Raw genomic sequence first — 27,921 nt, forward strand, 5'->3', positions numbered from 1 at the left:
GAACAGAGACAAGAAAATTATTGAAAAGAAAAATAAATAGTACCAGGAACAAATAATCAGAGATAAAGAAGAAAATCGGAAGAGGAACAATATAAGACAATTATTTAAAGGAGTGTCAGAAATCAAAGCCAGCAGCAAATAAAAACAAAACTCTTAAGAAACACAGCTGAGAGCTTATAAGTAAGAACAAAAAATTCCTAAAAAGCTGGATGAAATACTTCTTTAAACTGATAAACGACAAATCTAGCGCAAACACATCAAGACCACAGAAGTTCGTGTATACATCTGAATTGGAAGACCCATACCCAAAATATGAAAAGTAACCTAGGCAGTTAAAAAACTTAAATAATAAATAATAAAGCATAAGGTAGCGATGATATACTTGCGCAGAATGTCTAAAACATAAAGGTAGAGTATTTTAGAGATCTATCTATAGGCTCTGTCAAAGAATTTGGCAAGAAGAATTAATGCAACAATGCTAGATGAATGGAAAAAAGGGTTTACTCTACCAATTCACAGAAAAAAACATAAAGTAATATATTAACTACGAAGGAATCATCATCGCCATCTTTGGATTGACAATCGTCTGTGGATCTTAGCCTGGTCTAAGATTCTTTGCCATTTTGTTCGGTTTCTGGTGACATTTTACAGTCTTCTGATCTTTAGTATCCCTAAGTCGGTCTTACAGCATCTACCCACCTAATTCGTCGTCTGCCTCTGCTTCTTGTTCCTATAAGTGTTTCTGTCATTAGTTTTATAGCAATCATATTGCCAGTCATTTGTAATATGTGTCCAGCCAATCTAAGTCGCTGTGTTTTAATCAACATTACAACATTTGGTTCAGTAAAGAGTTGGTATAATTCGAAATTATATCTTTTGCGCCACTATCATTGATCGTTTATAGGTCCAAATATTTTGCGGAGTATCTTACGCTGGAATATTTTCAAAAGTCTTTTATCCTTCTGAGTTAGAGTTTATCTTTTCGCTCCATGTGTAAGGATCGACTTCAGAAGTATTTTGTATATACTAATTTTAATTTTCCTTTGGATATTTCTTGAGTGTAATTGTTTTTGGAGTCCGTAGTATAATCGTGTTTGTAAAGGTTATTCGTCTTTTAATTTTTTTGCTTGTTTTGTTGGTAGTAGTCACTCGCGAGCCAAGGTATGTGAAGCTATCGACACGTTCAAAGATATGACTTCCAAAGACTGTTTCTCGTTCCTTATTTGCTATATGATCCTTAGTAACCAACATGTATTTGTTTTTGTCTTTATTGATGACTCTATTGATGACTGTTTTGCTGCCGTTTTTAATTCTAGGAAATATTGTTCAACATATTGCTTGCTACGCCCTAATACATTAATGTCATCAGCGTATGCTAAGATTTGTATGGATCTATTGTAAATATTTCCGCCGTCTCTAATCCGTGTGTCACGGACTGCTTTTTCTAATGCAATTTTTAATAGGAGGCAAGCCAGGGCATTGTCTGAGTCTATCATTTATAACATTATAACAAATGATTTAGAATTTTCTCCCTGTATCCTAACATTGCGTTTTAAGTTAGACATTGTGATTCTCGTTAATCGGATGAGTTTTTATGGTATAACAAACTCACGCATTGATTGGTATAGCACTGTTCTTCTGACACTTTCGTATGCGACCTTGAAGTGGACCAATAGGTGGTAGGCTTTAATGTTAAATTCTAATGTTTTCGAACTACCAAGGAATAATGCTGCTAATTATCACCGACAAAGTCCTTGCAACCATCCAGCTAGATAGAACCAAAACATACTCAGAAATAGTCATTGATGGGCCGGTCTACTACTAACCAGATATTTACTGTAAAATAAATAATGGAAAAATGCTCGGGTTTTGATGGTAAGCTTTATCAGATGTTCATAGATTTTGAACAGGCAATTGACAGAGTATGTAGGGTGAGAATGTGGACAACGATGCAAAAACTTGGCTTTCCACAAAAACTAGTCAGTTTGATACGAATAAGTATATAAGGGCTATGATGTAAGGTGAGAGTTGAACAACAATAATTAGAGACATTTGAAATAAACAATGAACTAAAATAGAGAAAAGCACTCTCGCCATAACTTATCAACGTAGCTCTCGAATATATAATGAGAAGTGCAGGAATTGGAAATCCGACTTTAGTATATCATACAAAAGTTTCAAACTTACTGTTGGCATTTGCAGGATATATCGGTCTTACAGTAAACATTCGATTAAGGATTAAGAAAACTTTTATTAGGTTTAGGAAGGAAGCAGAGAAGTTACGGCTTCTAATCAATGAAAAGAAAACTAAATACATGTACTTATGTGAGCCGCAATAACTGAAAAAGAAATAGAATCGGAGAGAATATCACCATCAACCACTTTCACTTTGATTGCATCAAAGAGTTTAAATATCTTGTAACCACAATAACTAAAGACAACAACAGATCATAAGAAATAAACAATAGGATGCAGGTTGAAAACAGATATTTATACCTCCTTTAAAACAACTTACAAGAAGTACAAAGATTATTCCATATAAATTAGTCAAACGAAGAGCGACTCCGTTTTTGGTAAAGGCGCTTGATGGAGCAACAGGAAAAGAAATGACGTCCAGAAAACCTAGTAAACAGGACACCTTTGCAAACATTCTGGCGAGAGAATAGTAAGACTAGTATAGGAAGAAGTCACAACTGGTAGAAGACCGCGAAGACGACTTTGACTTCGGTGGCGAAATAAGGTATCAGAAGACTTTAAAGCTATAGGCGTTGAAGATTGGATAAAAATTGCATAAGACAGAAACGAATAGATGCATGGGTAAAACCCACGCAAGTATGTAAGCCTACCGCCAGCCCAAATAGCTACAAATTAATTGTTCTTGTATTTGCAACCTACAGAATAGTAGAAAGGCTTGTCTTTAATATATTAGTACAGAACTGCTTAAGGAGATTGCAGTTGAAAAAGCAACGAAACGAAGTGTGCAGACCAGATAATATCTCTATTACCTAGATTGAAGCATATTTCTAAATAAAATTAAAAATCCAGTGGATAGAGCCTATTTTAAACACTTTTTCGTGAAATACGTTGCAAACCAACATTAGATCTGATACATAGCATGCTTGATAAGTGTTTCAAGCAGTCATTAATATTTACATCAGCTCACGCAAGAAAGTTAAAAATGGTCTACCACATGGATGAGTTTCCGCTATGATCATATTTAGCCTATATATTGTAGATCTGCAGAAAATACAACATTACTTCTAGATACAGACAACTAAAACAAACTGTCTAGAAGAAAACAAGGGAACGTTTCGAAAATTTTATGCTGACTCATAAAAAAACCATTATCTGAGTGAAATTGTCAAAGAGCAGTAGACATTATATTAATCAATAATGCAATAATACTTTTGGGAGACATGAATGAAAAATTAATAAAGAATAAACCACAAGGCAAAAAATCAGTGATGTATAGTATACTTGTAAATAGAATTATACATCATAAACAGGTAATAGATGTACGATAGCTAACTTCAGTTAACATAGCCCGTGATCACAGTTTAGTTATAAGTGAAATAAATCTAATTATAAAGCAATATCCAAACAAACCACCAATATACAAAACAAAACTCGACATTGAACAACTATATAATGTCTCGACAAAAACCAAAAAATTAAACATAAAATGGAACCATTAAGGGTTACACCAGAGGACGATATAAACAATAGTTAAAAATAAATTAAAAACTTAACATTTAAGCAATTCATAAATAGAGCATGACTTTTACAGATTTCTAAAAAAGATGCAAAGATTTATAAGAGGGAAAAGAACGGAAATAAATGATTTGATAACCGTCAACAATATTATCACAGATAAGTTGATAATATACGTATTAATTGATAAGTAAATCAAATAATAGTTACCAAGAGAACTCTTAGAACACCGGAAATAACATCAAATTAATTAACTTAAATAATAAAAAGCGAAGTGAGAGATGCTGATGAAACTGAAAAATAAAAACTCCGAGAAAAGATGGACTAGCACACAAGCTAGTGTAACAATTCAACAACTATCATTAAATCTAACAATTACCAAATATATGTAATAAAATCATAACATTAAGACGAATACCTGAGGAATGGAGAACCACCATTGTGATCCTACTGTTTAAGAAAAGTAAAAGAAATGACCCAGTAATGATAACCCAGATTTACATATACTAATGACAGCTGTTAAGCTTGACACCAAAATTAAACCTGTTAAGCTTGCGTTTGAAACTCTTAACAAAATTACTAACACGTAAGTTAAAAAAAACTATCCGATAAACAAGTACGACTCTCATACTCTATCCATAATAGATATTATAAAACTGATAAAAATATATACGTAAGAAACAAAACGGAAACAAAGGTTCAGGCTTAAACAACAGAACCTATCGAAATAACAACTGGAATCAGACAGGGAGACTGATTAAGTCCAATAATGTCTAAACGTATATTGGATGAGGTAATAAAATAGGTAAATATAAATACAGGATATGAAATGGAAAATAGGGAAATAAAAACAATATTTTACATAATTGATGCATACTGATAGCTTAAAATAAAGACGAGACGACTAAAGAGAATACTATATTATTTCAATATAAAGGCTAAGAAGATCAATATCAAAATATGGCAACAAAAAAAGTTAAATAATATCACAATATCAAACTAGAGATACAAAACAAAATAGTAAAACAAGTAATGAAATTTTTAATACCTCATTAATTTATCACTGTCAAAAATATTGAACACAAAGTCAGGAAACAAGTGGCAAAAACAAGTCAAGCAGCAGCGTGCCTTAACCGCGTTCGCTCCATCATATCCACGTATGGATATTTAAGTATGGTAAACTTTACCACGATATCCACATAGGGATATTCATATAGGGGATAATAATGCACTCTGTAAAAGTGGTGTAGGGCTCTGTAGATCAATTTGGATCGCAGTAGGACATGGATATCCATACGGCGATATCACGATTAGCCATTTTTTTTAAATTCTCAAAATAATGTAAACAGTTCAAAGTCGACGTTGAGTCTGGTGACAACCCAACGCAGCGGCAAGATATTTATTTAGTGCACGTTTAGAGTTTGTTGAGAAAGCACGTGTTGTTTTTCTTGTCTAGTAGGTACGCAATAGTGTTTTATATTAGTAAAAATGGATCTGGATCTCTAGAGTGAAAGTGATTTAAGTTTTTAAATGTCTAATACTTCATCTTTGATGGGGTACTTTTTACCCCATCATTGATGGGGTACAAATGAGCCGCTGGAGAGCCGTTACGGATCCGTTTGATGATAAGCTTCCAAGAGATATACCCGAATTTAGCTTTGACTATAACTTTCACACAGCTATTGATTTTCAAGATTTTATGGAAACTGTAACCTCCTTTGAGTCATTTGTAAGTAGGTAACAATATTGTTAAAAAAACTATGCGAATGAACTGATTAAAGAGCTGATAAATATTTTAATGATAATCCACACACCGCCATGAAAGTTTTTGGTCTTACTTATAAACCAGTGACAACAGAAGAAATGGATGTATTTATAGGGCTATATTTTCTCAGTGGATTGACCAAGTGTCCGCAAATTTTAGATTATTGGAGTACAGATTATATATGCACCGGTCCTCCAGTTTTTCATAAATCTGTTAAGAACCGAAATCGCTTTTTGGCAATTCTTAAATTCCTTAGATTTTCATCACTAGAACTTGTCAAAACTAATGCACTGCTTAGCAGACTAGGCAGTTTTATGGCTCTTATTAGAGATACATGTCAAAACTTAGTGGACCCAGGACCAGTTTTTGCAATAGATAACCAACTTATAGGTCGAATCCCTTTTTGACAGTACATCAAAGCAAAAGAAGTCGATTTGGCATCAAAACATTTTCCTTGTGTCCCAGTACCTCTGGACTTCGAAGATACACCTGGAATTTTTGTATATATATTGGCAAGGATATATAAATGACATATCGCACATTTCAGGAACAAAAAACCTTTCTTTTTCCGAGAAAATAGTAGTTTATAGGGGCGTTCCAAAAGAATTAACATTGGTTCCATTATCCATGTTTTGTTCGCAAGGATACGCTCCTTCTAGTTTGCTACAAGGGCAAGAAAGACGTTCATATGCTTACCAGTAAACATACTGCAGGATTTTGCAAGAGAGAACGATATGTTGTAGGAGAAAATGTTCTCAATTATAACAAACCGAAACATATTGAATTCTACAATCAAAATATGCGAATGCAGTGGACCAATATGTTGAACCGTACAGTCCTTTGCGGAAATCCTACACGTTGTTCACCAAAATAGGTTTGCACCTTCTACATCTCATGATTTTGAACTCCAGAGTATTTTACAGCCAAGCCAATCAAAAACAAGTTTCAGTGTATAAATATACAAAACTCTGCTGCCGGGTGATACTTCTGAAATATAGTAAAGGATATCAAGAAATCAATGATAAAAAAATCAACCGATTACATCTGGGAAACCGTTGCATGCAATGGCCCATTTTCTAAAAGAAATTAGATAAAAGTGGGCTCTACGTGTAGTGCGTAAACTAACGAGAAAATATTGTAGTACAATTGATATCCAAGGGTGGATATACTGGTACATCCAAATATCCTTATGTGGATATTCTGGTAAACACTATAAATTATCATATAAATTCAAATTGCTTTCAAACATTTCTTTGGTCCCCATAGGTGAATATATCTTCTATTTTACATCATAACTACCGTAAAATGTATTTTCATTAAAAAACTTTCTCTGGTATATAGCTTCTTACATCAAAAATTGCCTGGAGCGGAAGGGGTTAATAAAATAATATGGATAAACACACATCTAAGCATAAGTCGATTTAGAAAGGGATCGCTGATAAAGTATCGCTACTTTTATCAGCGATATTTGTATTTTGTCCACCGCCTGTCTGCGCAATGATGTTGTGCCGATTACTTGCCAATACTATAAGTTCTTCAGCTCCTTTATTTCACTTCTTCACAGTCAATAGATTATAATTATTATTATACTAAATCTGTCTTTGTAAATCTTTTATTTTTGTTTCTTTGTTTCTTGTTTCTTAATTTGTATAATTTTCCAAACGATCAGAAATAAATAATAACATGTGTCAGCTTATTATAAAAAAGACTTACAGAGGCATTTGTGCAATTAAATGTGCGAAAATGTAAAGAAATATACTTAAACGCAAATATTATTACATAAAATTTTTGTTGAATTTATGAAAAGAATTTGTTGTGATGCAGATTTCAATAGCCACAATTTTTATCAAATTATATAGTGTTCTATGTATTTTAAGTATAATTTTTTATTAAATAAGGGATGTTTTTGTCTTTTGTTATATTCTGACTATATAAAATGGATTAGAATAAGAATATTAAGTAATAAATTTTATTCTGTGGAAATGGCTATACAAATTGAGTTCCACATTTAAAATTGTTCTAGTTGGTTTCGTGTTTTAATTTAATAATTTTCGTTATAGTGCTCCTAAAATTACAAGATAATTTTATATCGACTTTTTATTATTTTTGTTTAATACCTACTGAGATAATGACAACACGTTCAATTCTCAACATTAGTGTCAAAATTCCTCAATTTTCGGTTCTGAATTTGTTATACAAGTACAGTAAAACATTTTGATTGTTCTGGATACTTATTTCGTGTAATACATATTTTATTTTTTGTGACCATTAAAAAAGTTCAAGAAAGTACTATAAATTGTTAAATAATCAAATTGAAGTGGCCTAAAATTATGTATTATGTATGCTATTATAGTAAATATTAAAAAAATGTGAGATACTCTTTAAGGCAAATAGAAATACTTGTTCATTGTTTCATGGCTTGTAGCCAAATATTTTCAAAGGCTGTTTAACTGTGGCATTTTTTTTTTTATTTTATTATTGGTTATAAATCCAGTCTACTTTAATAAATATTTATTTGTAGTATGTATGTATTACCTATAAAGAAAATATAACATTGATTTGGTGAAATCTCTAAATCCTATTCCACGGAGAAAAAAGTGAAATTTACAGATGAATCAAAAAAGAAAAACAGAAAAAAAAACACTTTCCATCTTTAAATATGATTTTAAATAAGGTTTTGTATATTTTTGGAAAGTGTGTTTTTTCACCACCGTTTCACTGGGCCTACTTACAAGCATAAGATATAAAAAATGTCAAAGTAATTATAAATGTTTATAAGCTAAAAAATCAGCCTCTTTTCAAACAGTTTTTTACTAAGTAATTTAATAAAATATTATTTTTTTTAATATGCTATAAAAACATATCAATTTCGATTTACAGAATACTTCTAGAGTGACTATCTGAGCAAATACAGTTGTTTAAATATTTACTCTCCTAGATAAACTTTTGGTCGATCTGGTTGATATTTACAAAACTTAATTAATTGACAAAATTTTAAGTTGATATATTACATGTCGTTATGCAAAAAAAAATTAAGCATTTATAAATAACTGCAAAAATAATGGTTTTAAATCTTATATAGGTATTTAAAGCTTCTAAAAGGTATGTGAGGGGTGGCTGATAATAATTGTGAGCTAAAGACGTATGGTTAATTTTGCTTGTTTTTTTTTTATGAAACAATTGAAAAAAGTGAAAAAAAGTTTTTGTCTATAAAACGTTTGTTATCTAATATTCAGATAAAAGTTGTATACCGTAAAAAGATTTTTAATACTGAGAATTTCAAAATTGGAATACATTGACAAAGATAATTTCAAAAACCCCTTATTTTGGAATAATTTATAAAAATTATTATTAACTTAATTATTAACTTATAAGGGTTATTTAAGTGTGCTAAATTTCTAAAGGACGGACCAAATTCCGGAGAGCGAATATTTAACAACTGTACTTACCCAAGCAGTCACTCTAGGGTTATTTTGTAAATCGCAATCGATTCCTTAAGGCTTTATTTTTAAGGTATTTTAAAAAACCTCAAGATTTTATTAAATTTGTTATAAAAAAACAATTTGAAAATGCTGACTTTTTATCTTATAAACATTTACAATAACTTTTTTTACATTTTTAAAAAGCTGGTGAAAAAACACACTTTTCAAAAAGAAAAAAGAACCTTCTATGACTAATAGGAAACCAAATCGCATTTTTTTTCTTAAATCCATATTTTCATTGTTTATTAATATTAAGAGCTGAAAATACCACTTCCAGGCCACGTGCATTGTAGGTGACTCACGCAATATACTTTACCTACCGCTACAAGTTTCAGCTTGCAATTTAGTTTGAGTAAAGATTTCGTTAGAGTAACAGTGCTGTTCGAATTTTTTTCGTATTAGAACTACCTATTCTGTTTATTACGGCGAAAAAATTTGATACTTACGAGAAACAACAACAATATTTGCAGAGATTGCATAAGGATGAATACTTTGATGAGTGATGAGGATGTAGATGATCCTTTCGAAGGTGACAATTCTGAAGACGATTATATACCATCTATGTCCAGCTCATATAGTGAACAAGAAGAACCGGCTACCAAAAAATGGAAACGAAAAAGTGCAGAACCATCTACAAGTACTGTAGATCAAGTGATAAGTAGTGAAGTGTTGCGGGCTAGTCGTGAATCAATTAGTGATAGTCGTAAAACTGTGGAACAATCTGCAAGCCGTATCACGGAGACAACAGATCATCACTCTAGTGAATCATCTGAAGACACAGATCACGATGGCATTGAATTTCCTTTTACTCCTACCGAATTTCAAATTACATGGACTGCTGTAACAGAAAAAAATCTTTTTCAATGCAGTACATCCTGGCATTTCACCTGAAGTTACATCGCTATTAGCGCAAAAAGAACCCTATGATTTCTTTAAATTTTTTCTAACAGATGATATCATTGACTATATTGTAACTGAAACAAACAGATATGCTGAGCAGATCAAACAAAATAAAAATATTTCGCAGTATTCAAGAGTCAAAAGATGGAAACCTCTAACAAATTCAGAATTAGAAATCTTCCTGGGTATAATTATGTGGATGGGTTTAAATAAAAAACCTCGACTATCCGATTATTGGTTCAAGAATATCCTGTATGTCAATGATATCAAAAAGCGTATATCACGAAATCGTTTCGAACTAATATTACGTATGTGGCATTTTTCTAATAATACAGAATGTCCAAGAGGTGATCGACTTTTCAAAATTCAACCCTTAATTGATCGTTTACTGGCCAAATTTCAAACTGCCAGAATTCCGAACGAAAACGTATGCATTGATGAGACTCTAGTACCGTTTCGTTGACGGCTTTCTTTCAAACAATATATCAAAAATAAAAAACATAAATTTGGGATAAAACTCTACAAATTATGCACAGAAAATGGGTATACTTTCAATATGAAAGTTTACTGCGGAAGAGACGTTTTGGAGCCAGGGATTTCAGCATCATCTTCAGTTGTTATGTCGCTGATGGACGGTCTCCTAGATTGTGGTAGAATACTGTACACAAATAATTTTTATACTAGTATTCACTTGGCTCACCAACTTTTAGATAAATCAACACATCTCATAGGCACACTCAGATCGAACAGAAAATTAAACCCCCAAGAGGTTGTGAAAGCAAAGTTAAAAAGAAATGATTGCACGAGAAAGTAACACAGGAGTTGTTGTAATAAAATGGAAAGATAAAAGAGATGTATTAATGCTGAGTACTCGATTATAAAAACTGTAAAGCGTTTATTGACCTTTCAGATCAAATGAAGTCATATTCGAATTCACTACGAAGAGGAGTAAAATGGTACCGTAAACTAGCAGTCGAACTTCTCACTGGATCAGTTATTACAAATGCCTACATTATGTATAAAAGTATATCTAAAAATAAAATACAAATTACTGCCTTCAGAGAACAAATAACAAAAAAACTATTAGAGGAACAAGTGCCGAAAGAACAAGTCGTACAACAAGAAATTTTACAAACGTGTCGACTGAAAAAAAATGGAATCAGCAAGAAGAAGGTGTACAGTTTGTTATGAGAATCTGAAAACAGAACATGGAAGAGACTATGCTATGAGAAAATGTAAGCAGACTCCATACAAATGTGACATTTGTGAGACATTTTTCTGTGTGGAGTGTTTCTTTGTGAAACTGTAAAAATTTGATTTATAAAGAACTAAATAGTTTGTAACTTTCACAAATATCTACTTAATTTGATTGTTTTTTGGTAATACATAATTTTTACTAAAAGCTTTTACTATAGTATTTTTCACGCAAACCATTGGGCTTTTACAATAGTATTTTTCACGCAAACCATTGGGCTAACTTCAGTAATCTGACCACCGGGCCATGTACAAATGCTTTGTATATGAATAATGTGTAAAATGTGAATGATATTTGTCTCACAGAGCATAGAACCAAACCTGTCGTTGGAATTATATTTAACTCATAGAACGTGTGGTCAAAACGGAGCTTGAGTTAAATACAACTCACATGACGGTTAATGTGTTATTATAAATGTTTAGAAGCTAAAACGTCAGTCCTTCTTTAAACTGTTTTTAAATAATAAATTTAATAAAACTAAACATTACAAATGAGATTTCAAAGAATCTAGTGCGATTTACAAATTACCTCTAGAGTGACTGTTTGGGCAAGTACAGTTGTTTAAATAATCGCTCTTCGGGATAAACAAATTAAAGAACTTTTAAACTATTTGGTTGATCTGTCTAAAATTTGGCACACTTTAAAACTTATTAACTGTCATAATTTTGATTACATGTCATAATAGAGAAAACACAGTTATTGACATTTATAAATAACTTTAAAAATAGGATTAAATTTTGGAACCTTCAAATATCTGTACAAGATTTTTTCAGCTTTTTTCTTACTTGACTGGAATAAACGTACTAAAGCCATATCGAAGCGTGGCCAGGTCAGCTAGTTTATTTTATTTGCTAGAATTTCGATAGAAATCAAAAAAAGAGATTTAAATAATTTGCTTGTACATTAAAATTATTAAATTCAATTCTTTTGGTTAATAAACGAAATGGAACTTAGCCAACCAAAAATATGTCATAAAATGATCTTATGCTGTTTAAAGAAGATTAAAATATGATTTTTATACTTCAAACATTTTTCTTAATGGTCCACAAAAAATATATAACATAAAAAAATACATGTCTAAAAATATGAGCGTTTTAAATTTTTGTACTTCAATCATCGTCTTTTCTGCTAGGTACTTGCTTTACCATAACCTTGTAATAGTCGTGTGGTGATTCAGTATCGTACATTTTCCGGCCATTTTCATCTTTGTAGTCTGCATAACACACTGATTTTATGGATTCGAATCCAAACGCTTCGCAGATTTTCTGTGTAAATAGGCTTGTAGCATCCACTTTCATAAGCTACAATAAAAATAAGTAATTAAATCATTTAGGATTGATCATTTTAAAAAAAAGTACTGTATTAAGGTTAAAACCGATATAATCTGATCCTTGAACCTCACCAACTGTCGCAAATGTGACGAAATGGATTGATTTACCTTCATAAAACCATTGTCTAAACGATTAGACACATTTAAAAAAATAATATTAAATTATTATAAAATTAAATTATGATAAAGAAGAAAAATTAAGACAAAAAATAGGAGACTCTGACATGTGAAAGAATAATTTAACTATCGCACTTGTTACAAACTGTTATATGTTTTTAATGTTCTGCACATACGTATTGATTGCACTGAATACAAAATTTCAAGATTTCCTGTCGTTACTTCTGGCACTAAAGAAACATCGCTGCTGTCTGGCAATAACGGGAACAAGTTGTTCATTATTTACGTTTAATTCTAGCAAAATGTCTTTTTTTACAATGGAATTTTGGTACCTACAAATTAGGTATATTTTTCCTAATTACGCAATCTGCATTTTTTAATATCCAAAGTTTATAAGCGTTAATGTCACCAATCTCCAGCAGATAAAAAATATTACCATCGGCCATTGCTTATTTTTTTTTGAGTCGTGAACTCTTTTGCCAATGTATTGTCGTATATGTTACAGTAAGAGTAGATAATCTGGTAATTGTATAAAAGTACAGTCGACAGTAAATGTAGGAAATATTATTTAAAAATCCTTTATTTCCTAATTTTACCGGTAATTGTATACATTTCCCAGAGGATCTAGGTAAAAGTAAGAAATTCAAATTATAACAGTGTTGATTAAGTGTTTCTATCCTGATTTGGTATGTGTTTCGTGTTTATTAATTATCAATAATGCTACCTACCTATCTTTGAACTTTTTATCTTTTTCTTTATAGTCGTAAGGTTTTGTGTTAACCTATTTACATACATAACTATACATTACATTACTCTAGAACTGATTTTTTTTTATTTAACAATGGAAAAGCATTTTAATAAAAAAGTACTTAAATTGATGAATAGTAAAAAGCACAATACGGTTTTGCTTACAAAAGAAAAGTAACAAAGTTTAATAAATATGTCATCATCATCATTATCATCCATTTATCACGTCCACTGCTAGACATATGCCTCCCTTAAACTCCTCCATTCTTTGCGATTTTGTGTTCTTTGTTGCCAATTTTTCGTGATACGCTGATGTCGTCAGCCCAACGTGTCTTCCTCTTACTTACTTAATAACTTAGTAGGGGTCCTTTAGTACACTGCGCAAGACAGACTGGGCGGGGGAGTCCTAAACCCCGACATGGCGCGTCCCAATGGCTAATAGGGAAGTTCCTGTATATATGCAGGACACGTACGAATAAGGCTTAGCCAAATAAATACTCGTGGATCAACTGAGGACATGCCACAAGTCAGCAGCTGTGTCATTAGTGGCCCGTGGCTAAGGTACCACAAAGTCGCAGGCGGCAATCAAGTTGATTAAACCGGCTGTGATACAGCAAACACTCACCAACCCGTCTGGCAGGCGTGGCGTTTTAATGTCAATATACCCCTTAAAACGTAAAAAGTTGAACAATAGATATCAACTCAAAAAATAAAAATGTACATGTAATTAAATCTAAAACTAGTGGTAAATTACCGGATGACTGCAAACGGTTAGGGAAACTAAACAATTGATTTGTCCCTTAAGTACAGATGAACAGAATGTTTTATTTTGTGTTCATTTGGAAGAACTCTTTAAATTGATTGACGGAGCACATGAATCTATTGGGTATTGCGGTAAAATAAGAAAGAATTACAACAGAAGTACAAGAACATAACTGTAGAAATCATAGCGATCTATTTGGATCTGTGTGACACTTGCCAAAAAAATTTAAAGTTTCCAAAAAATATTTAGTAGTGAAACGAAGTTGACTTGTTGATATACGAATACCGGCGGCATTTTTCTTGGGGATCTAAGAAACTAAGGTTTAAGTTTCCATATAAGCAAACATGCTTGAAAAGTTTTTTTATATAAACAAGAGAGATCTTACGATTTTCTAGCCGGCACTTTGGCACTACTGGAGTACCCGTTTCTGGTACTACAAAAAGAGTAAAGAAATAAAACATAATGACGGTATTAGATTTTTATTTTGATACAAGGCAGCGGCAAGCCGCTTATACGTATTTCGACCTCTTTAGGAGATCAGAGCAGTATATGCCACTGCTCTGAATTGAAACAAAATCTATCCCGTCGTAGGCCAATAATTATCGAAATAACTATTTACAGACGTAACAACGCCATCTAATAACAACAAGAGAAATCATACGATTTCCTACCTGGCGAAACCGAATTCAAATTTTTACCGCTGTGCTTTCTACAATTTGCAAAGCAAACAGCTTGATGAATTACTCGGCAAGCGAATCAAAAGGTTTCTGGTACTCCAAAAAGAGTAAAGAAATAAAAGTAGTAAATAGAATAAAATAGAATGAAATAAATAGTAAAATAAAAGGAGTACCAGAAACTATATTCACTACGAATTTTGACCATGATGAACGGCAGGTGAAATGCATATTTTAGATTTCCTTGCCGAGTAATTCATCAAGCTGTTTGCTTTGCAAATTGTAGAAAGCACAGTGGTAAAACTTTGAATTCGGTTTCGCCAGATAGGAAATCGTATGATTTCTCTCGTTGTTATTAGATGGCGTTGTTACGTCGGTAAATAGTTATTTCGATAATTATTGGCCTACGACGGGATAGATTTTGTTTGGATTCAGAGCAGTGGCATATACCGCTCTGGTGAGACCTAAAGAGGTCAAAATACGTATAAACGGTGTGCCGCTACCCTGTATCGGAACAAAAAACTAATATTCATTATAATCAATAATCATTATTTGTTATGCTTTCTTTTTTATATCTTGCTGGAAGTAATTAATTTGGGGTGTAAGGTTTATTTTTGCGTAGTACTTAACACAAGGTTATATTGTTATCTAAAAGCTTATCGTAACTTAATACTGGTAAAAAAAGTTATGAGTAGTTATTCCAGATAAATTGCAGAAATGATTTACCAAGTCCATCACTACCTTTTGTCCTTGGCCTTTCCAGGTTTGTCTCCTTCTTTGCCTAAAAGTATAAATTTTATAATATTCCTTTTTTTTTTCATGAAACAGCTTACCTAAATAAATTTGCATATTAGATTTATATGCCGAACTACAATTAGCCAAGCCGCAAATCTTTAAAGCGTACCTGTCCGGCTTACTCTCCATGTAAACCTGAAAGTAGCCTTGCCTCGGACTAAGCCTAATTGCTCATCCACATACAAGTGTTAAGATGAATTTATGTATATTTCTTGAAATTTAATACAAAACCATTAAAGACATCTCTGATTCCGGCAAATTTATCATTTCGAACCGTGTATACAAAAATACAGTAAAAGAATTTTTTATCGCCCTTGAAAGATTATGTTGCCAAAAATTATGTTGTGAGCCTAACGACTAATATATCTGGATAATACCGGATTTGGTCAATCCATCGAATCCGTGACCGTATACTTGCTTTCTTTCCTGAAACATTTCCGAAGAGAACCACTTTCTATACCACTTTTTAAAGTATTTTCCTTCCTGTGGGCCCCATGCCCACCGAATTGAGTTCGCGAGAATATTTGTCGCATTTTTTTTTCAATCCCGTATCTCATATAAATTGTCATTCTGATGCTCCTGTGACCAAACAGTCTAAGTTTCGACACCATAAAGAAATACTAAGAGACAACTGTTTTACTAGTCCAATGTTGTTTGGTTATGGTACACAGATGCAGAGATGTCGGACATCCAGTTTATATGTATTTTATTGACTTTGAGAAGGCCTTTGATTAACTAAAACATACTGAAATGCCATAGCCATTCTTCAGCAGGTAGGTATTGATGATAAAGACCTACGCATTATTAAAAATCTTTACTGTCATCAACGCGCAAACATCAGGATTGGCCGGGACACTTCTGTAGAGCTTCAAACACTTCTGTAGAGAGGAGTAAGGCAGGGCTGCATTTTGTCTCTGCTACTATTTAACATCTATTCTGAGTTTGTTTTCAATAAAGCAGTGGATAATGTTCAATGTGGTATAAAAATGAACGGCGTCAATATTAATAATTTGAGATATGCGGATAACACAGTGTTAATTGCAAGCAATTACGAAGAACTTCAACATCTAATTAATAGGATTACCACAACGTGTGATGAATATGGCCTTAAGCTAAACACCGCAAACACAAAGGTGATAGTTGTCAGTAAAACGCCAATACAACCGGAAGTAGTAATAGCTTATGGTGAACAACTGAAGAAAACTAACAGTATCACTTACCTTGGTTGTAATCTAAATGAGAACTGGGACATGAACAAAGAAATTAGAATACGGATAGAGAAGGCCAGAACTGCATTCTTTAAGATGAAGAAACTGTTATGTGGAAACAATATTACTTTAAGTCTGAAAATTAGATTAGTGAGATGTTATGTGTTCTCTACTCTTTTGTATGGTGTCGAAGGTTGGACTTTGACGGATACACTTCTCAAGAAACTGACAGCTTTTGAAATCTGGGTGTATCGGAGAATCCTACGAATAAGATGGGTGGATAGAGTTCGTAACGAAGTTGTTTTGCATCGGATGGGAAAAGTTACGGAAGTCGTCAAAACAGTTAAAAATCGCAAACTTGAATATTTTGGCGATGTTATGCGCCACCCAGAGAGATATAATATACTCCATTTAATAATACAAGGCAAGATTGACGGAAAAAGAGGGCCAGGTCGAAGAAGAACGTCATGGCTTAGAAACCTGAGAGATTGGTTTAACAGATCCTCTGCATCTCTTTTCTGAGCTGCCGTCAACAAAATTACTATAGCCAATTTGATAGCCAACGCTCGATAATCGATCACATGGCGCACAGCACATATAGAAGAAAGAAATGTTTTTGCTTGAGATATAAATCTATCTTTCCCCATCTTTATTTAGTGACTCATGGCATTTTTTGCTACTCGCCACATTTTCCGCGTTAACAATACCCTCCGAACCTCTTTTTTTCCCCAGTCGTCCTTATCCATCACCTTCCTCCGGCAAGCACTTATTCGCATATTGCTTATTTCTTCATCGATGTTATCAAGGAAGGTCGTCTTTTTCTTCTCTAAGCAGTAGGTCCATTAAGATGCATTTTTCTAGCTAGGTACGTTTGTTCCATCCACATTACATGCCCTATTCACATTAGACTACTTATCTTAATTTATTTTATTATATCTGGTTTCTGCTATATTCTATAAAGTTCCAATTGGCATTCACCGCTCCATAGGTTCGCCTTAGTACTTTTCTTTTAAAATATCCTAATACATTTTCATTACTTTTTGTTAGAGTCCAGGTCTCTGAACCTTATGTTAGGACTGGGCGTATTATTATTTTACCTTTTTATGTCTTAATATATAATTGTTTTAACTGTTCTGCGGTTTATCTCTGCGGTAGTGTTATTATCAGTATTGACGAGCTCTCCTAGGTATACAAATTCGTTCACTACTTTAATGACGTCGTTGAGTGATGAGTTTTATGTACTTTATTTTGTTGGTGTTTATTATTAAGTCCATTTTAGTACTCATTTCTTTTAGTGCTACATACGTCTTTCGTACAGCGTTTCCCGTCTCCCAACAATATTGATATCATCAACATAGACAAGGATTTTTACTAATTTGTTATATATTAAACCAGTGGTTATGATTTGTGACACGTATTACTCTTTTCAGAGACAGATTGAACAATGTAAGGAAGAGAGTCTCCACGGCGCAACCTGTTAGTTGCTTTTTTTAGAAAGTTCCTTCTGGAACCTGGAAGCAGTTTCAAAAGGCATCTCGTCGTTTTTGTATAGACCTTTATAGTAGTTTCGTTAAAAACGCGGATTTAAGAAGACTCCTAAAAATTGGAGGTAACCGTATAGAGAATATAGATGAATTTATCTACTAGTCTTACTCATCATCAGTAACATTACAGCTCGTTATGAGCCAAAGCCTTCTTCAGATCAATCTTCCATTCACCCCTGCCTCTGGCAACTCTTCTCCATGCTTTAACTCCGATGGATTTTAGATCATCCTCTATGTTATCTTGATACCTAAGTTTTGGTCTTTCTCTGGCTCGTCTTCCCACTGGTCCTCTTCGGTCGAAAATTTTTCTGATCGTTGCATCTTCATCTCGCCTAATTACATGTCCTATCCATCGAAGGCGTGCTAATTTAATACATTTTACAACGTCGAGACGCCGCAGCTGATTTATAGATGAAAAGATGTTCTAGAACCGTCGGTGAAGACATGTATGCCGAGTCAGCGCTTTCAACACGAAATTCCAGAAAAAAAGAACGCCAGGTAGAATTTTCGAGAAAATTTCAGCACCTTAATCCAGTCACATAACAGTTAATAATTCCTGGTTATAAAGTGATCTTTTGTTGATACAGCGTATGTGCCTCCACCATTCATTCAATGCGGATTTTCATCTGACCAGTACCTGCAGTTGAGTTTATTGACCCTGCCATTTAAATGGAAAGTAGCCTCATCAGAAAAAAAGATTTGGTTAAAAAAAATAGGATTGATGTTAAATCTATATAACATTATGTCAGAGAACACCATTCTGCGATCTGGATCGTCTTCATTCAATTCCTTAATATTGTTCTGTTAATTTCTTATGGCATTTTAAGTAATTACTATTATAATGGGTAGAAGCTACAATTAAAGGATAAAATAGGTTTATTGACGTTTCAATTTTTACTTCGGAAATCGTTCTCAAAATACAAACATTAATAAATCATGAAAAAGACAGTCAAGATTTGATTTCACGTCCAAAGTGTCTATGTATCTGTTTATACGTATTTCGCCCTAAGAGGGCTCGTCAGAACAGCTATTCATAGGCTTTCTCAACGTGAAAAATAAATCTTTTCTGTCTTTAAGAAGCAACAATAAAATGGCTTCGATATGGACGCAATAGCGACATCTGATAATAAATCCGTAAAATAGTTTCGAAACACAATTCAGATTTCTTCTTTAATCTAAGCCTTCTAAAAATTGCAAGGCAATTAATAAATCAATTTATTAATGTTTGTATTTTCAGAACGATTTCCGAAGTGAAAATTGAATCGGCAGTAAACTTATTTTAACCTTCAATTGTGGCTTATTTTTATTAAAATAGTAATTGCATTCAGTTCCTGTACCAATTATGCCTTATAGAGATGTCATTTTTGTTTTTTTTTTCGCTCTGGAATACCAGGGCGATCACGTTTTGGAAGTTCTCGTGCATGTCCACTTTCGTAAAATTTATGAATAATCTAAGATACAGTCCCACGTGTATAGGTGTTTTATCTTTATACTTAATATTAAATAATTCACCACATCCTTTTAAAATTAATTAAAATGTCAATTTTTTGACGCTCTGTTAAATGTACCAGTGTATTTTAGCCTGATTTTCATTGTTACTAAGCCTATTTTTAAAAAGTGCCACAACGTATTAACTGACACTAAATCACAACGTACCTACTGACAATAAAATCTACTTGATTTAACAAAATGTAACCGATACTCACACAAAAACAGAAACGACTTGGTCAAACTTTAACAAATACCAAGTGTCCCATTTTATTGTGTATTTATGTTAATAAAAAAAAATAAAAATAGTTTAACTAATTTTATTTATGTTAATAAAAAAAAATAAAAATAGTTTAACTAATTTCTGCATATTAACGATCAATATTGGCATGTGGTGTTACAGGCGCATCTTACGTATATCCTGGTTTGACACAGTAACTAATGTGGAGGTCCTGCGTAGAATGGGGAAAGAATGTGAAATTCTCATGACCGTCAAAACTAAAAAGTTGGAATATCTAGGACATGTAATGAGAAATCAAGAACGTTACAGCCTTCTCCAGCTGATTCTCCAAGGGAAGGTAAATGGTAAAAGAGGACCGGGAAGAAGACGCATTTCCTGGCTTCAAATTTACGAAAGTGGTATAACACGACTACCACTGAACTGTTCCGCGCTGCAATAAATAAAGTAAAGATAGCCGTGATGATTGCCAACATCCGGAACGGATAGACACTTTAAGAAGAAGATTGGCATCGGCAATAAAAAACTGTAACAGAATATTGTGGGTGGTCCAATTTAAAAATAAGCATGTTATCCCTATATCTCAGAAATTGTACATTTAGCAATGTCAAAGATATATCATTTCAAATCGCTGGTCCATCTAATATACATAACCAACATTTTGTTATTATACCATGCGGGATATCACATATTTATATCTTTATGTTTCCATAGTTTACGCACGCACAATATATATATAACCTGATATGTTCGAACATAGGCAACGAAAAATGGATCATATTATAAAAGATAAAAGAATGTTAGGATGTTTTTAAAGAAAGGTTTGGCGTACAATAGTAGTTGGAATAAACACTAGATAAGAAGGTTTAACTTAAAATCGTAACAAATACTTAAAAAATCTAACATTGTACAAAACATCAAACTGGCTTAATTATTCGCAGACATTTGCTTCGCCTCTGGTAGAAAATGTCATTCAATTGCAAGTTTCTGCTGTGACCTGAGGGCCACCGGAGCAAAATTGGTATCAGTTTCAATTTTCGGATAAAGTAATTTTATGTTATTTTGGCTCGTTGCAGGATGTTTATAATTAAAGTTTATATTGAAACGAAATGGCTTTTACTAATAAGGTAATTGAAACGTTAATTAAGTTTTAAAATAAAAAATGATAAAACAAAATACGTACGTAAATTTAGATTCACCTTGATGATAGCCTAAAACAGAAATCATTCAGCCAGAACATTTAATATTTTAAACCATACTTAAAAATATTCTTTAACTTCCCTAAATTTTCAGAACGTAGACAAATGGGCATCCACAAAAATTTAACTGTGTTTATTTTAACTAAACAAACTAGCTGTAAGTTGCTCTCTAGTTCTGTGCATTTATTATTTTTATAATATATAATATTTTATTCTTTTGTTTTTTATACATTTTACTTAGCATCACGTTTTCTATACTCTTCAAATCATTTGTATCCGTATTTTAAGTGCCGTTTTCGACTGTACAAAATATGCTACATCTTGTATGCTACACCAGTCCCTTTTACTTAGCCGGGAATGATGTTTAAAAAAAAACTTACAATGAAGTGTAAGAGTAAAGTTTCTTGGGTAATTGGTATATTAAAATATTAAATTATAAAAATATCCAAAAGGATTAGAAAATTTTCAAACGGTTTAGGTCTTATCGGGCATTATCAGTGATACTTAAAACATTTGCAAGCAGATTACAAAACAGTATAAAGTTCTTTGGTTTACTTATAAAATATAAAATCAACTAAAAATTAAATACCACAGTGTAATGAGTATATATTTTGAGGGTCTCCTCACGTCCTGTATATATGTATATATAAGCGGATGGGGGCTATGGTTCTGGAGTTTTCAAAATCAAGTTTGTGACCTGTGTGAAGATGACATTGACCTAGAGCTGAAATTTAGTCGGAATTGCAAATAGAAATGGAATGTTTATAAATCCTATTTTAGATTATACGATTTGTTTGGTCTATATAGGATCGGGGGCAGTCTGCACAAGGAATTTCATAAACTTCGTGTTGTTCATTTGGATTGTTGTTTTTGATTGATCGTACAAGAAATGAAAGTTTTTGTTGGGGGATAAATATTGTCTTTATGCCTCTTGATTTTGTCGATTTTGTCAGTGACATCTTTCGTATAATGAGGGTCTGAGTCTTTGGGTTAAGATTGACTGGGAGATTGATGTCTGTGGATGCTCCTATTGATGTGATTTTCGCGGTAAGTGTTTTGGATGAGGACTTGTATTGATATGGAAACAAGCGTATTAATGACTAAGTTAATTTGTAAAAGGATATGATGAGAGGTGGCATGCAAGTAACGATTGGTATGGGTGGATTTTCGATATACAAAGTGATAAAAACCTTGACACTAGTTTTTCTTAACGATAACGTTGAGAAACGATAGAGATAAATCAGTTTCCACCTCCATCGTCAACTGGATACATGGATGTATACCATTCGGATAGGTTGAAAAAGACACCAAAGCATTCCTGCCATGGGGCAACGAATGTATCGTCAACATATTGTAGCTAACATTGGGTTTGAGCATTGATGTGGATAGTGCTTGGGTTCCGAAGTCTTCCATAAAAATATTGGCAATTACTAGAGATAGTGGGAAGCCCATTGAGGCACCATTTAGTTGTCTGTAGAATTGATTTTGAAAGATGAAATAAGTGTTGGGCATACAATGTTTAATGTATGTTTAATGTATGTGTATTACAAGTGAAATAATATCGAAACTTACTAGAATGTCTGACGGTGAGAGAGGTTATTGTTTAAAAAGTTCGATAAAACGAAAAGAATTTTTGACAAAGCATGAAGCATTACGGCGAGAGGTTATAGAGTTTATCGGATTTGTAAATTTAGGATAGTCAATATATTCGAGGTGTTCTGGAAGACTTTTCACGAGGAATTAGAAATTGTTTTATGTCAACAGGAAGAGAGGTTTTATTAATAATGGCTTTTGTTGTTTTCTTTAGATAGGTTGTTGGATTATTAGGAATTGGTCTGTAGTCTAGAGTATTAAAAAGATTTGAGAGTTTATTAATATAAGTAGTGTCTAGAATGACGATGGCATTGCCTATGTTGGCGGGAAGAATGACTAGATTTGGATTTGGCTGAAGTTCTTTCAGGGCTTTTTTCTCGGATTGGCTAATGTTCGGAGTAGAAGGCTTTGAGTTTCTAAGAACTCTAACGTTGTATTGTCTAGTTATTTCAGCATCTTCGGAAAGTAAACAGGAGATGGCTTTTTCAGTTTGACAAATAATTTTTTGAATTGGAATGTGATTTATGGTAACAGAGTAGTTGAAACCGTTTGCTACAGCTTAAGTGGCAGTGATCGAAATAGGGATATCAAAAAAGTTTTGAACCACTGTAATGGGTTTCAACGTTGTGGATTTTAGGGTTTGTTCGGAAAAAAGGTCAAAAAGTCTTAATAAAAGAGATGACGGCATACGATTACCTTCGACTTGGAAACCTCTCATAAAGAAAATATCGTCCGCTTCACTCGTCAATGAAAATCCTACTGTCACAAAAATTCACGCCAACCCCTGGGCAAATCCCTACGCTAACCCCCATGCCAACCTCCTTCCAAACCACGTCACCATCGACGGTATAAATAAACCCTTCCCCATTCCCAGCAGTCGGCATAGGTAATATGACAAACTTTTTTATTCTTAGTTTTAGAAAAAAAGTGATTTTTTAAAAAAGTTCTGCATGATATAAAACTTAAAATACAGCAATTAGATATGAATTTTATTAAGCCGTATATGAGGTTTGTCAAAAAATAAATATTAAGTACTTTTATATCACACTATCGAGATTTGTTATTTTGAAAAGTTGTTTGCAATTAAAAACTATGTTTAAATATTTAATTATATCCCACTAATTGGAAAACAAAATTTTTTGCAAATTTTTTATATTACCGATACCCAACATCATGTTTATTTATTACAAAAACGAGTATGATAATTCTTAGGTTGCAACTTAGGTTTTAGACCATCATATTTATGAAGAATAACTTTTTTCGTAAAATTATTAATTAAAGAGTCATCATATTTGTAATGAGTAAAAATAATGTCTGGTATCAGTAATTTGAGAAAAATTTGCAAAAAAAATTTTTTAATTAGAAATACATAATTGCATATTGAAACATATTTTTTAATTCCAAACAACTTTATATTATAACAATTTTCGATACTGTAAAATATAAAGGTATTTTACTCTGGAGCGGAATTCATATTTTTTGACAAACCTCGTACATCTCTTAAAAAAATTGATATCTGATGATTGTGTTTTGAGTTATATGGGATTCTGCAGAAACGAACCAAACCACAAATATATATTTTTCCCATTAACAGTCTCATAGGTTGCAAAATACCCCGTAGATGCTTGTACAGAAAAGCCACATATGACATACAGCATCCTTTACGAGTGAAAGAACCAACCAACAATATTGTTGCAGTTTGTCAGCGTTCTGCAGAACAGATCCGTGTGAGTTGGTTCCTTTCTGCAAAACATTTAATGAATGTTTTAGTGTATAGTAACCGTTGCACATGAAAAGTTTGGTGTTATGAGTTGCTATTATTTTGACTTGTGTTTGACTTTGATTTGTCTGATTTGTTTGATTTTATTTTATTTATTTTATTATTTTATTTAAATAAATTCAAATAAAACAAAATATAATTTTCTTACTTTACTTCACTTAATAAAGATTGATATTCAACTAATATTTTATTGATTAATTTATCAATATATATATATATATATATATATATATATATATATATATATATATATATATATATATATATATATATAGTGTAAAAGCCAAATGGAATAAATTCATTATTTAGGTTACTGTACATATTTATAAAAAATCCCGAAACAAGTCAAATTTAAATTATAACTTGACATTTTTTAACGTGAAAATGCAACCCCTACCTTCAACCCCCTTAGAATGACAGGTACAACCCCCAATTTTTAAAATAGGAAGTATAGGCTTGTGATATATCGTTTGAAAGGTCTTTTCATTCTCCATTCAAAAATGTTGTCGCTTTCAAGTTTATTAAGATTATTTAAGATAAAATAAATGAAAATCATATGGTTACCGAAATTCGCTACAATACAATCAAAAACTAAAATGTAATGCAAAACGTAATAAAATGTAGAACACGAAAAAGAACTATGAATGTTAATGAAGAAAATGTTCAAAATGTTCACCGCGAACGTCTTGACAACATCCTAATCTCAAATAAAACTGTCTTCTAACATTATTTAACATAACAGGCGTGATTGACCTAATCGCAAGCGTTATTCGTTCTTTTAAAGTCATTTAAATCAGAAGGTTTAGTTTTGTACACATAGCTCTTCACATATCCCCATAAAAAGAAATCTAATAATGTAAGATTAGGTGATCACGCTGGCCATTCAATCGATCCTCGCCTCCCTATCCACCGATTGGGAAATATTGTATCGAGGTACTGCCGGACATTAAGTTGGTAATGTGGTGGTGCTCCATCCTGCTAAAACCATATCGTATTCGCTGGAACTTGAGGGTTTCCTGGATCAGGATATAAATTTGTCAACGTTGGAATGACATCATTTTGAAGTAGTGCCAAATAATTGTTGCCATTCAAGTTGCCCTCAATGAAAAAGAGACCAATGATATTGTTTCCTACAATCCCTGCCCAAACATTAACTTTTTGAGCGTATTGAGTGTGTTCTCCTCTCATCCAGTGAGGATTTTCCGTGGCTCAGTAGCGGCAATTTTGCAGATTAGCATGACCGTTAAGTGAAAAAGTACACTCATCAGAAAACATAACATCTTCTAATTGGATAATATTGTTATCCAACATGTCCATCATTTGCTCACAAAAAAAAGTTCTCCTATCAAAATCGTCTTCCATGAGCTCCTGAGTAGGTATCATCTTATAGGGATGCAATTTATTTTCTTTTGATATGTTTCCTATCGATGTATGGCTAGCATTGAATGTAGTGGATGCCTGTCTACTCGATGTATGTGAATTTTCCTGAAACTCAGGCAACACATCTAATTTGAGTTCATCACTCAGTGCATTGGCAGCTGCTTTTTTTATCTGCCTTACATGACCAAACTCGCGAAACTGCTTCTCTATTTTACTTATTGTTCCTTGGGATATAGGCGGTAAATTAGAAAATTTCTCATGAAATAGGCGAGTTACTTCCTGTTGTGTTCGGGTGTTATCTCTGTAACCAATCATTTGTAAAACTTTTATTTTATGCATTTCCGTTAATCTAACCATCTTTCAGAATTGAATTGAACGAACTTTTTACTTAAATTAAAATACTGACAACTTAAATAAAACAATTTACTAATGCGTGTTAAAATAACGTTGCCACGGAAATTGTTTAAAGTTTTTTAATAGTTACCATCTAAAAACCACATTGCTATGGTTTTTGTTCACTTTCTCATTATCAAGACCTAAACGAGAAATAAGTTTTGAGTATATTTTAGCGAATTTCGGTAACCACATGATTTTAATTTATTTTATCTTAACTAATCTTAATAAATTTGAAAGCGACAACATTTTTGAATGGAGAATGAAAAGACCTTTCAAACGATATATCACAAGCCTATACTTCCTATTTTAAAAATTGGGGGTTGTACCTGTCATTCTAAGGGGGTTGAAGGTAGGGGTTGCATTTTCACGTTAAAGAATGTCAAGTTATAATTTAAATTCGACGTTTTTCGGGATTTTTTATAAATATGTACAGTAACCTAAATAATGAATTTATTCCATTTGGCTTTTACACACTGTATATATATATATTAAATAATTTTTGATTAAGAAATAAATCTGCACCATCTGCTGCTGGCTGGCCAACCAGCTACAACTTATACACATTTATATGATATGTAGGGATCGACCTCACTTGTTTGTTTTTTTTCTCCGAGCCATTCCCTGAGATGAAGATGGTGTTCTTAAACATCTTTTTCTTTCATTAAATGGTTCGTAAAGACAAGGTTTTCGCCTACTTTTTCATATTTTTTCTTTACTACATTAGCGGTTGGTAACTCGCCTTGTTGTGTGTTATGTTTTGACTTCAAGGACACTGTCTTTTCACGTGATAGCTAAGTGGATCTATAATGGGCTCCCATTTGCCCGGTGCCTCTTGAAAGTATTGGAAGCTTTTTGTGGTAACTTCATTACATCTTTTATAATATTACTATAATTATTAGTTTTCAAATAACAAAACAAATTAAGTTTTCTGTCGAATCAATCTTCAGTTTTTAAATCTCTGGCGGTCATTGGATCTTCGACATCTTCTCTCCACGACCGTCTTGATCTACTTCGTTTTCTTTTAGTGGACAGAGTCCATTTTTCTTCATTTTCCTTATTTTTTTGGTTATCTATTTTTAGGCATTATCTGTAGGTGTCCATACTAGTATATATTATATCTAGATCAATTTTCATTTCTCTCTCAATGTCTTTGAGCCGTCAACATTGTCTCCAATAGTCCATTTCCATGGCTTTAATTTTTTATTAAGAGTCTTTTTCTTTACTAAAATTTTATTTGAGTTTTTAGTCTCAAGATATCTTCTCGAAGTTCTTTTGGCTTTGTTGATCATATTGGCTGTACTGATGGTTGTTATGAATTTAAATAATTAAGAATTTCTTGATTCTCTTTATTGTTGAGTGGTTGAAATACTGTTGCTAAATGCTTAGTAAACAGAAGCAAGGTAGTAGAAATAATATTGGACAATATTCCTTTTCTTCCATTGAGAAGTTGATTTATGGGTTATTCGGTGACATTGCTGGATAGTTGAGTGTTGTCGTCGAAATACAAACTAATAATTTATTATAACGAAGAGATGCCAATTAAAAATCTTAAAAGC

General features: G+C 32.6%; 1 protein-coding gene across 1 annotated transcript in view; it reads right to left on the reverse strand.

Moving 5' to 3' along the window:
* Positions 1 to 12,095: 12,095 nt before the first annotated feature.
* LOC140447831 (arylalkylamine N-acetyltransferase 1-like) overlaps positions 12,096 to 27,921 on the reverse strand; it is a 55,369-nt gene continuing 39,543 nt past the window's right edge. The window contains exon 4 of the mRNA XM_072540719.1: positions 12,096 to 12,414. Within this exon, the coding sequence (XP_072396820.1) occupies positions 12,223 to 12,414 (192 nt within the window). The 3' untranslated portion in view covers positions 12,096 to 12,222. The remainder of the gene's footprint in view (positions 12,415 to 27,921) is intronic.

Source organism: Diabrotica undecimpunctata, chromosome 8 (genome assembly GCF_040954645.1).
Source record: "Diabrotica undecimpunctata isolate CICGRU chromosome 8, icDiaUnde3, whole genome shotgun sequence".
Taxonomy (NCBI): domain Eukaryota; kingdom Metazoa; phylum Arthropoda; class Insecta; order Coleoptera; family Chrysomelidae; genus Diabrotica; species Diabrotica undecimpunctata.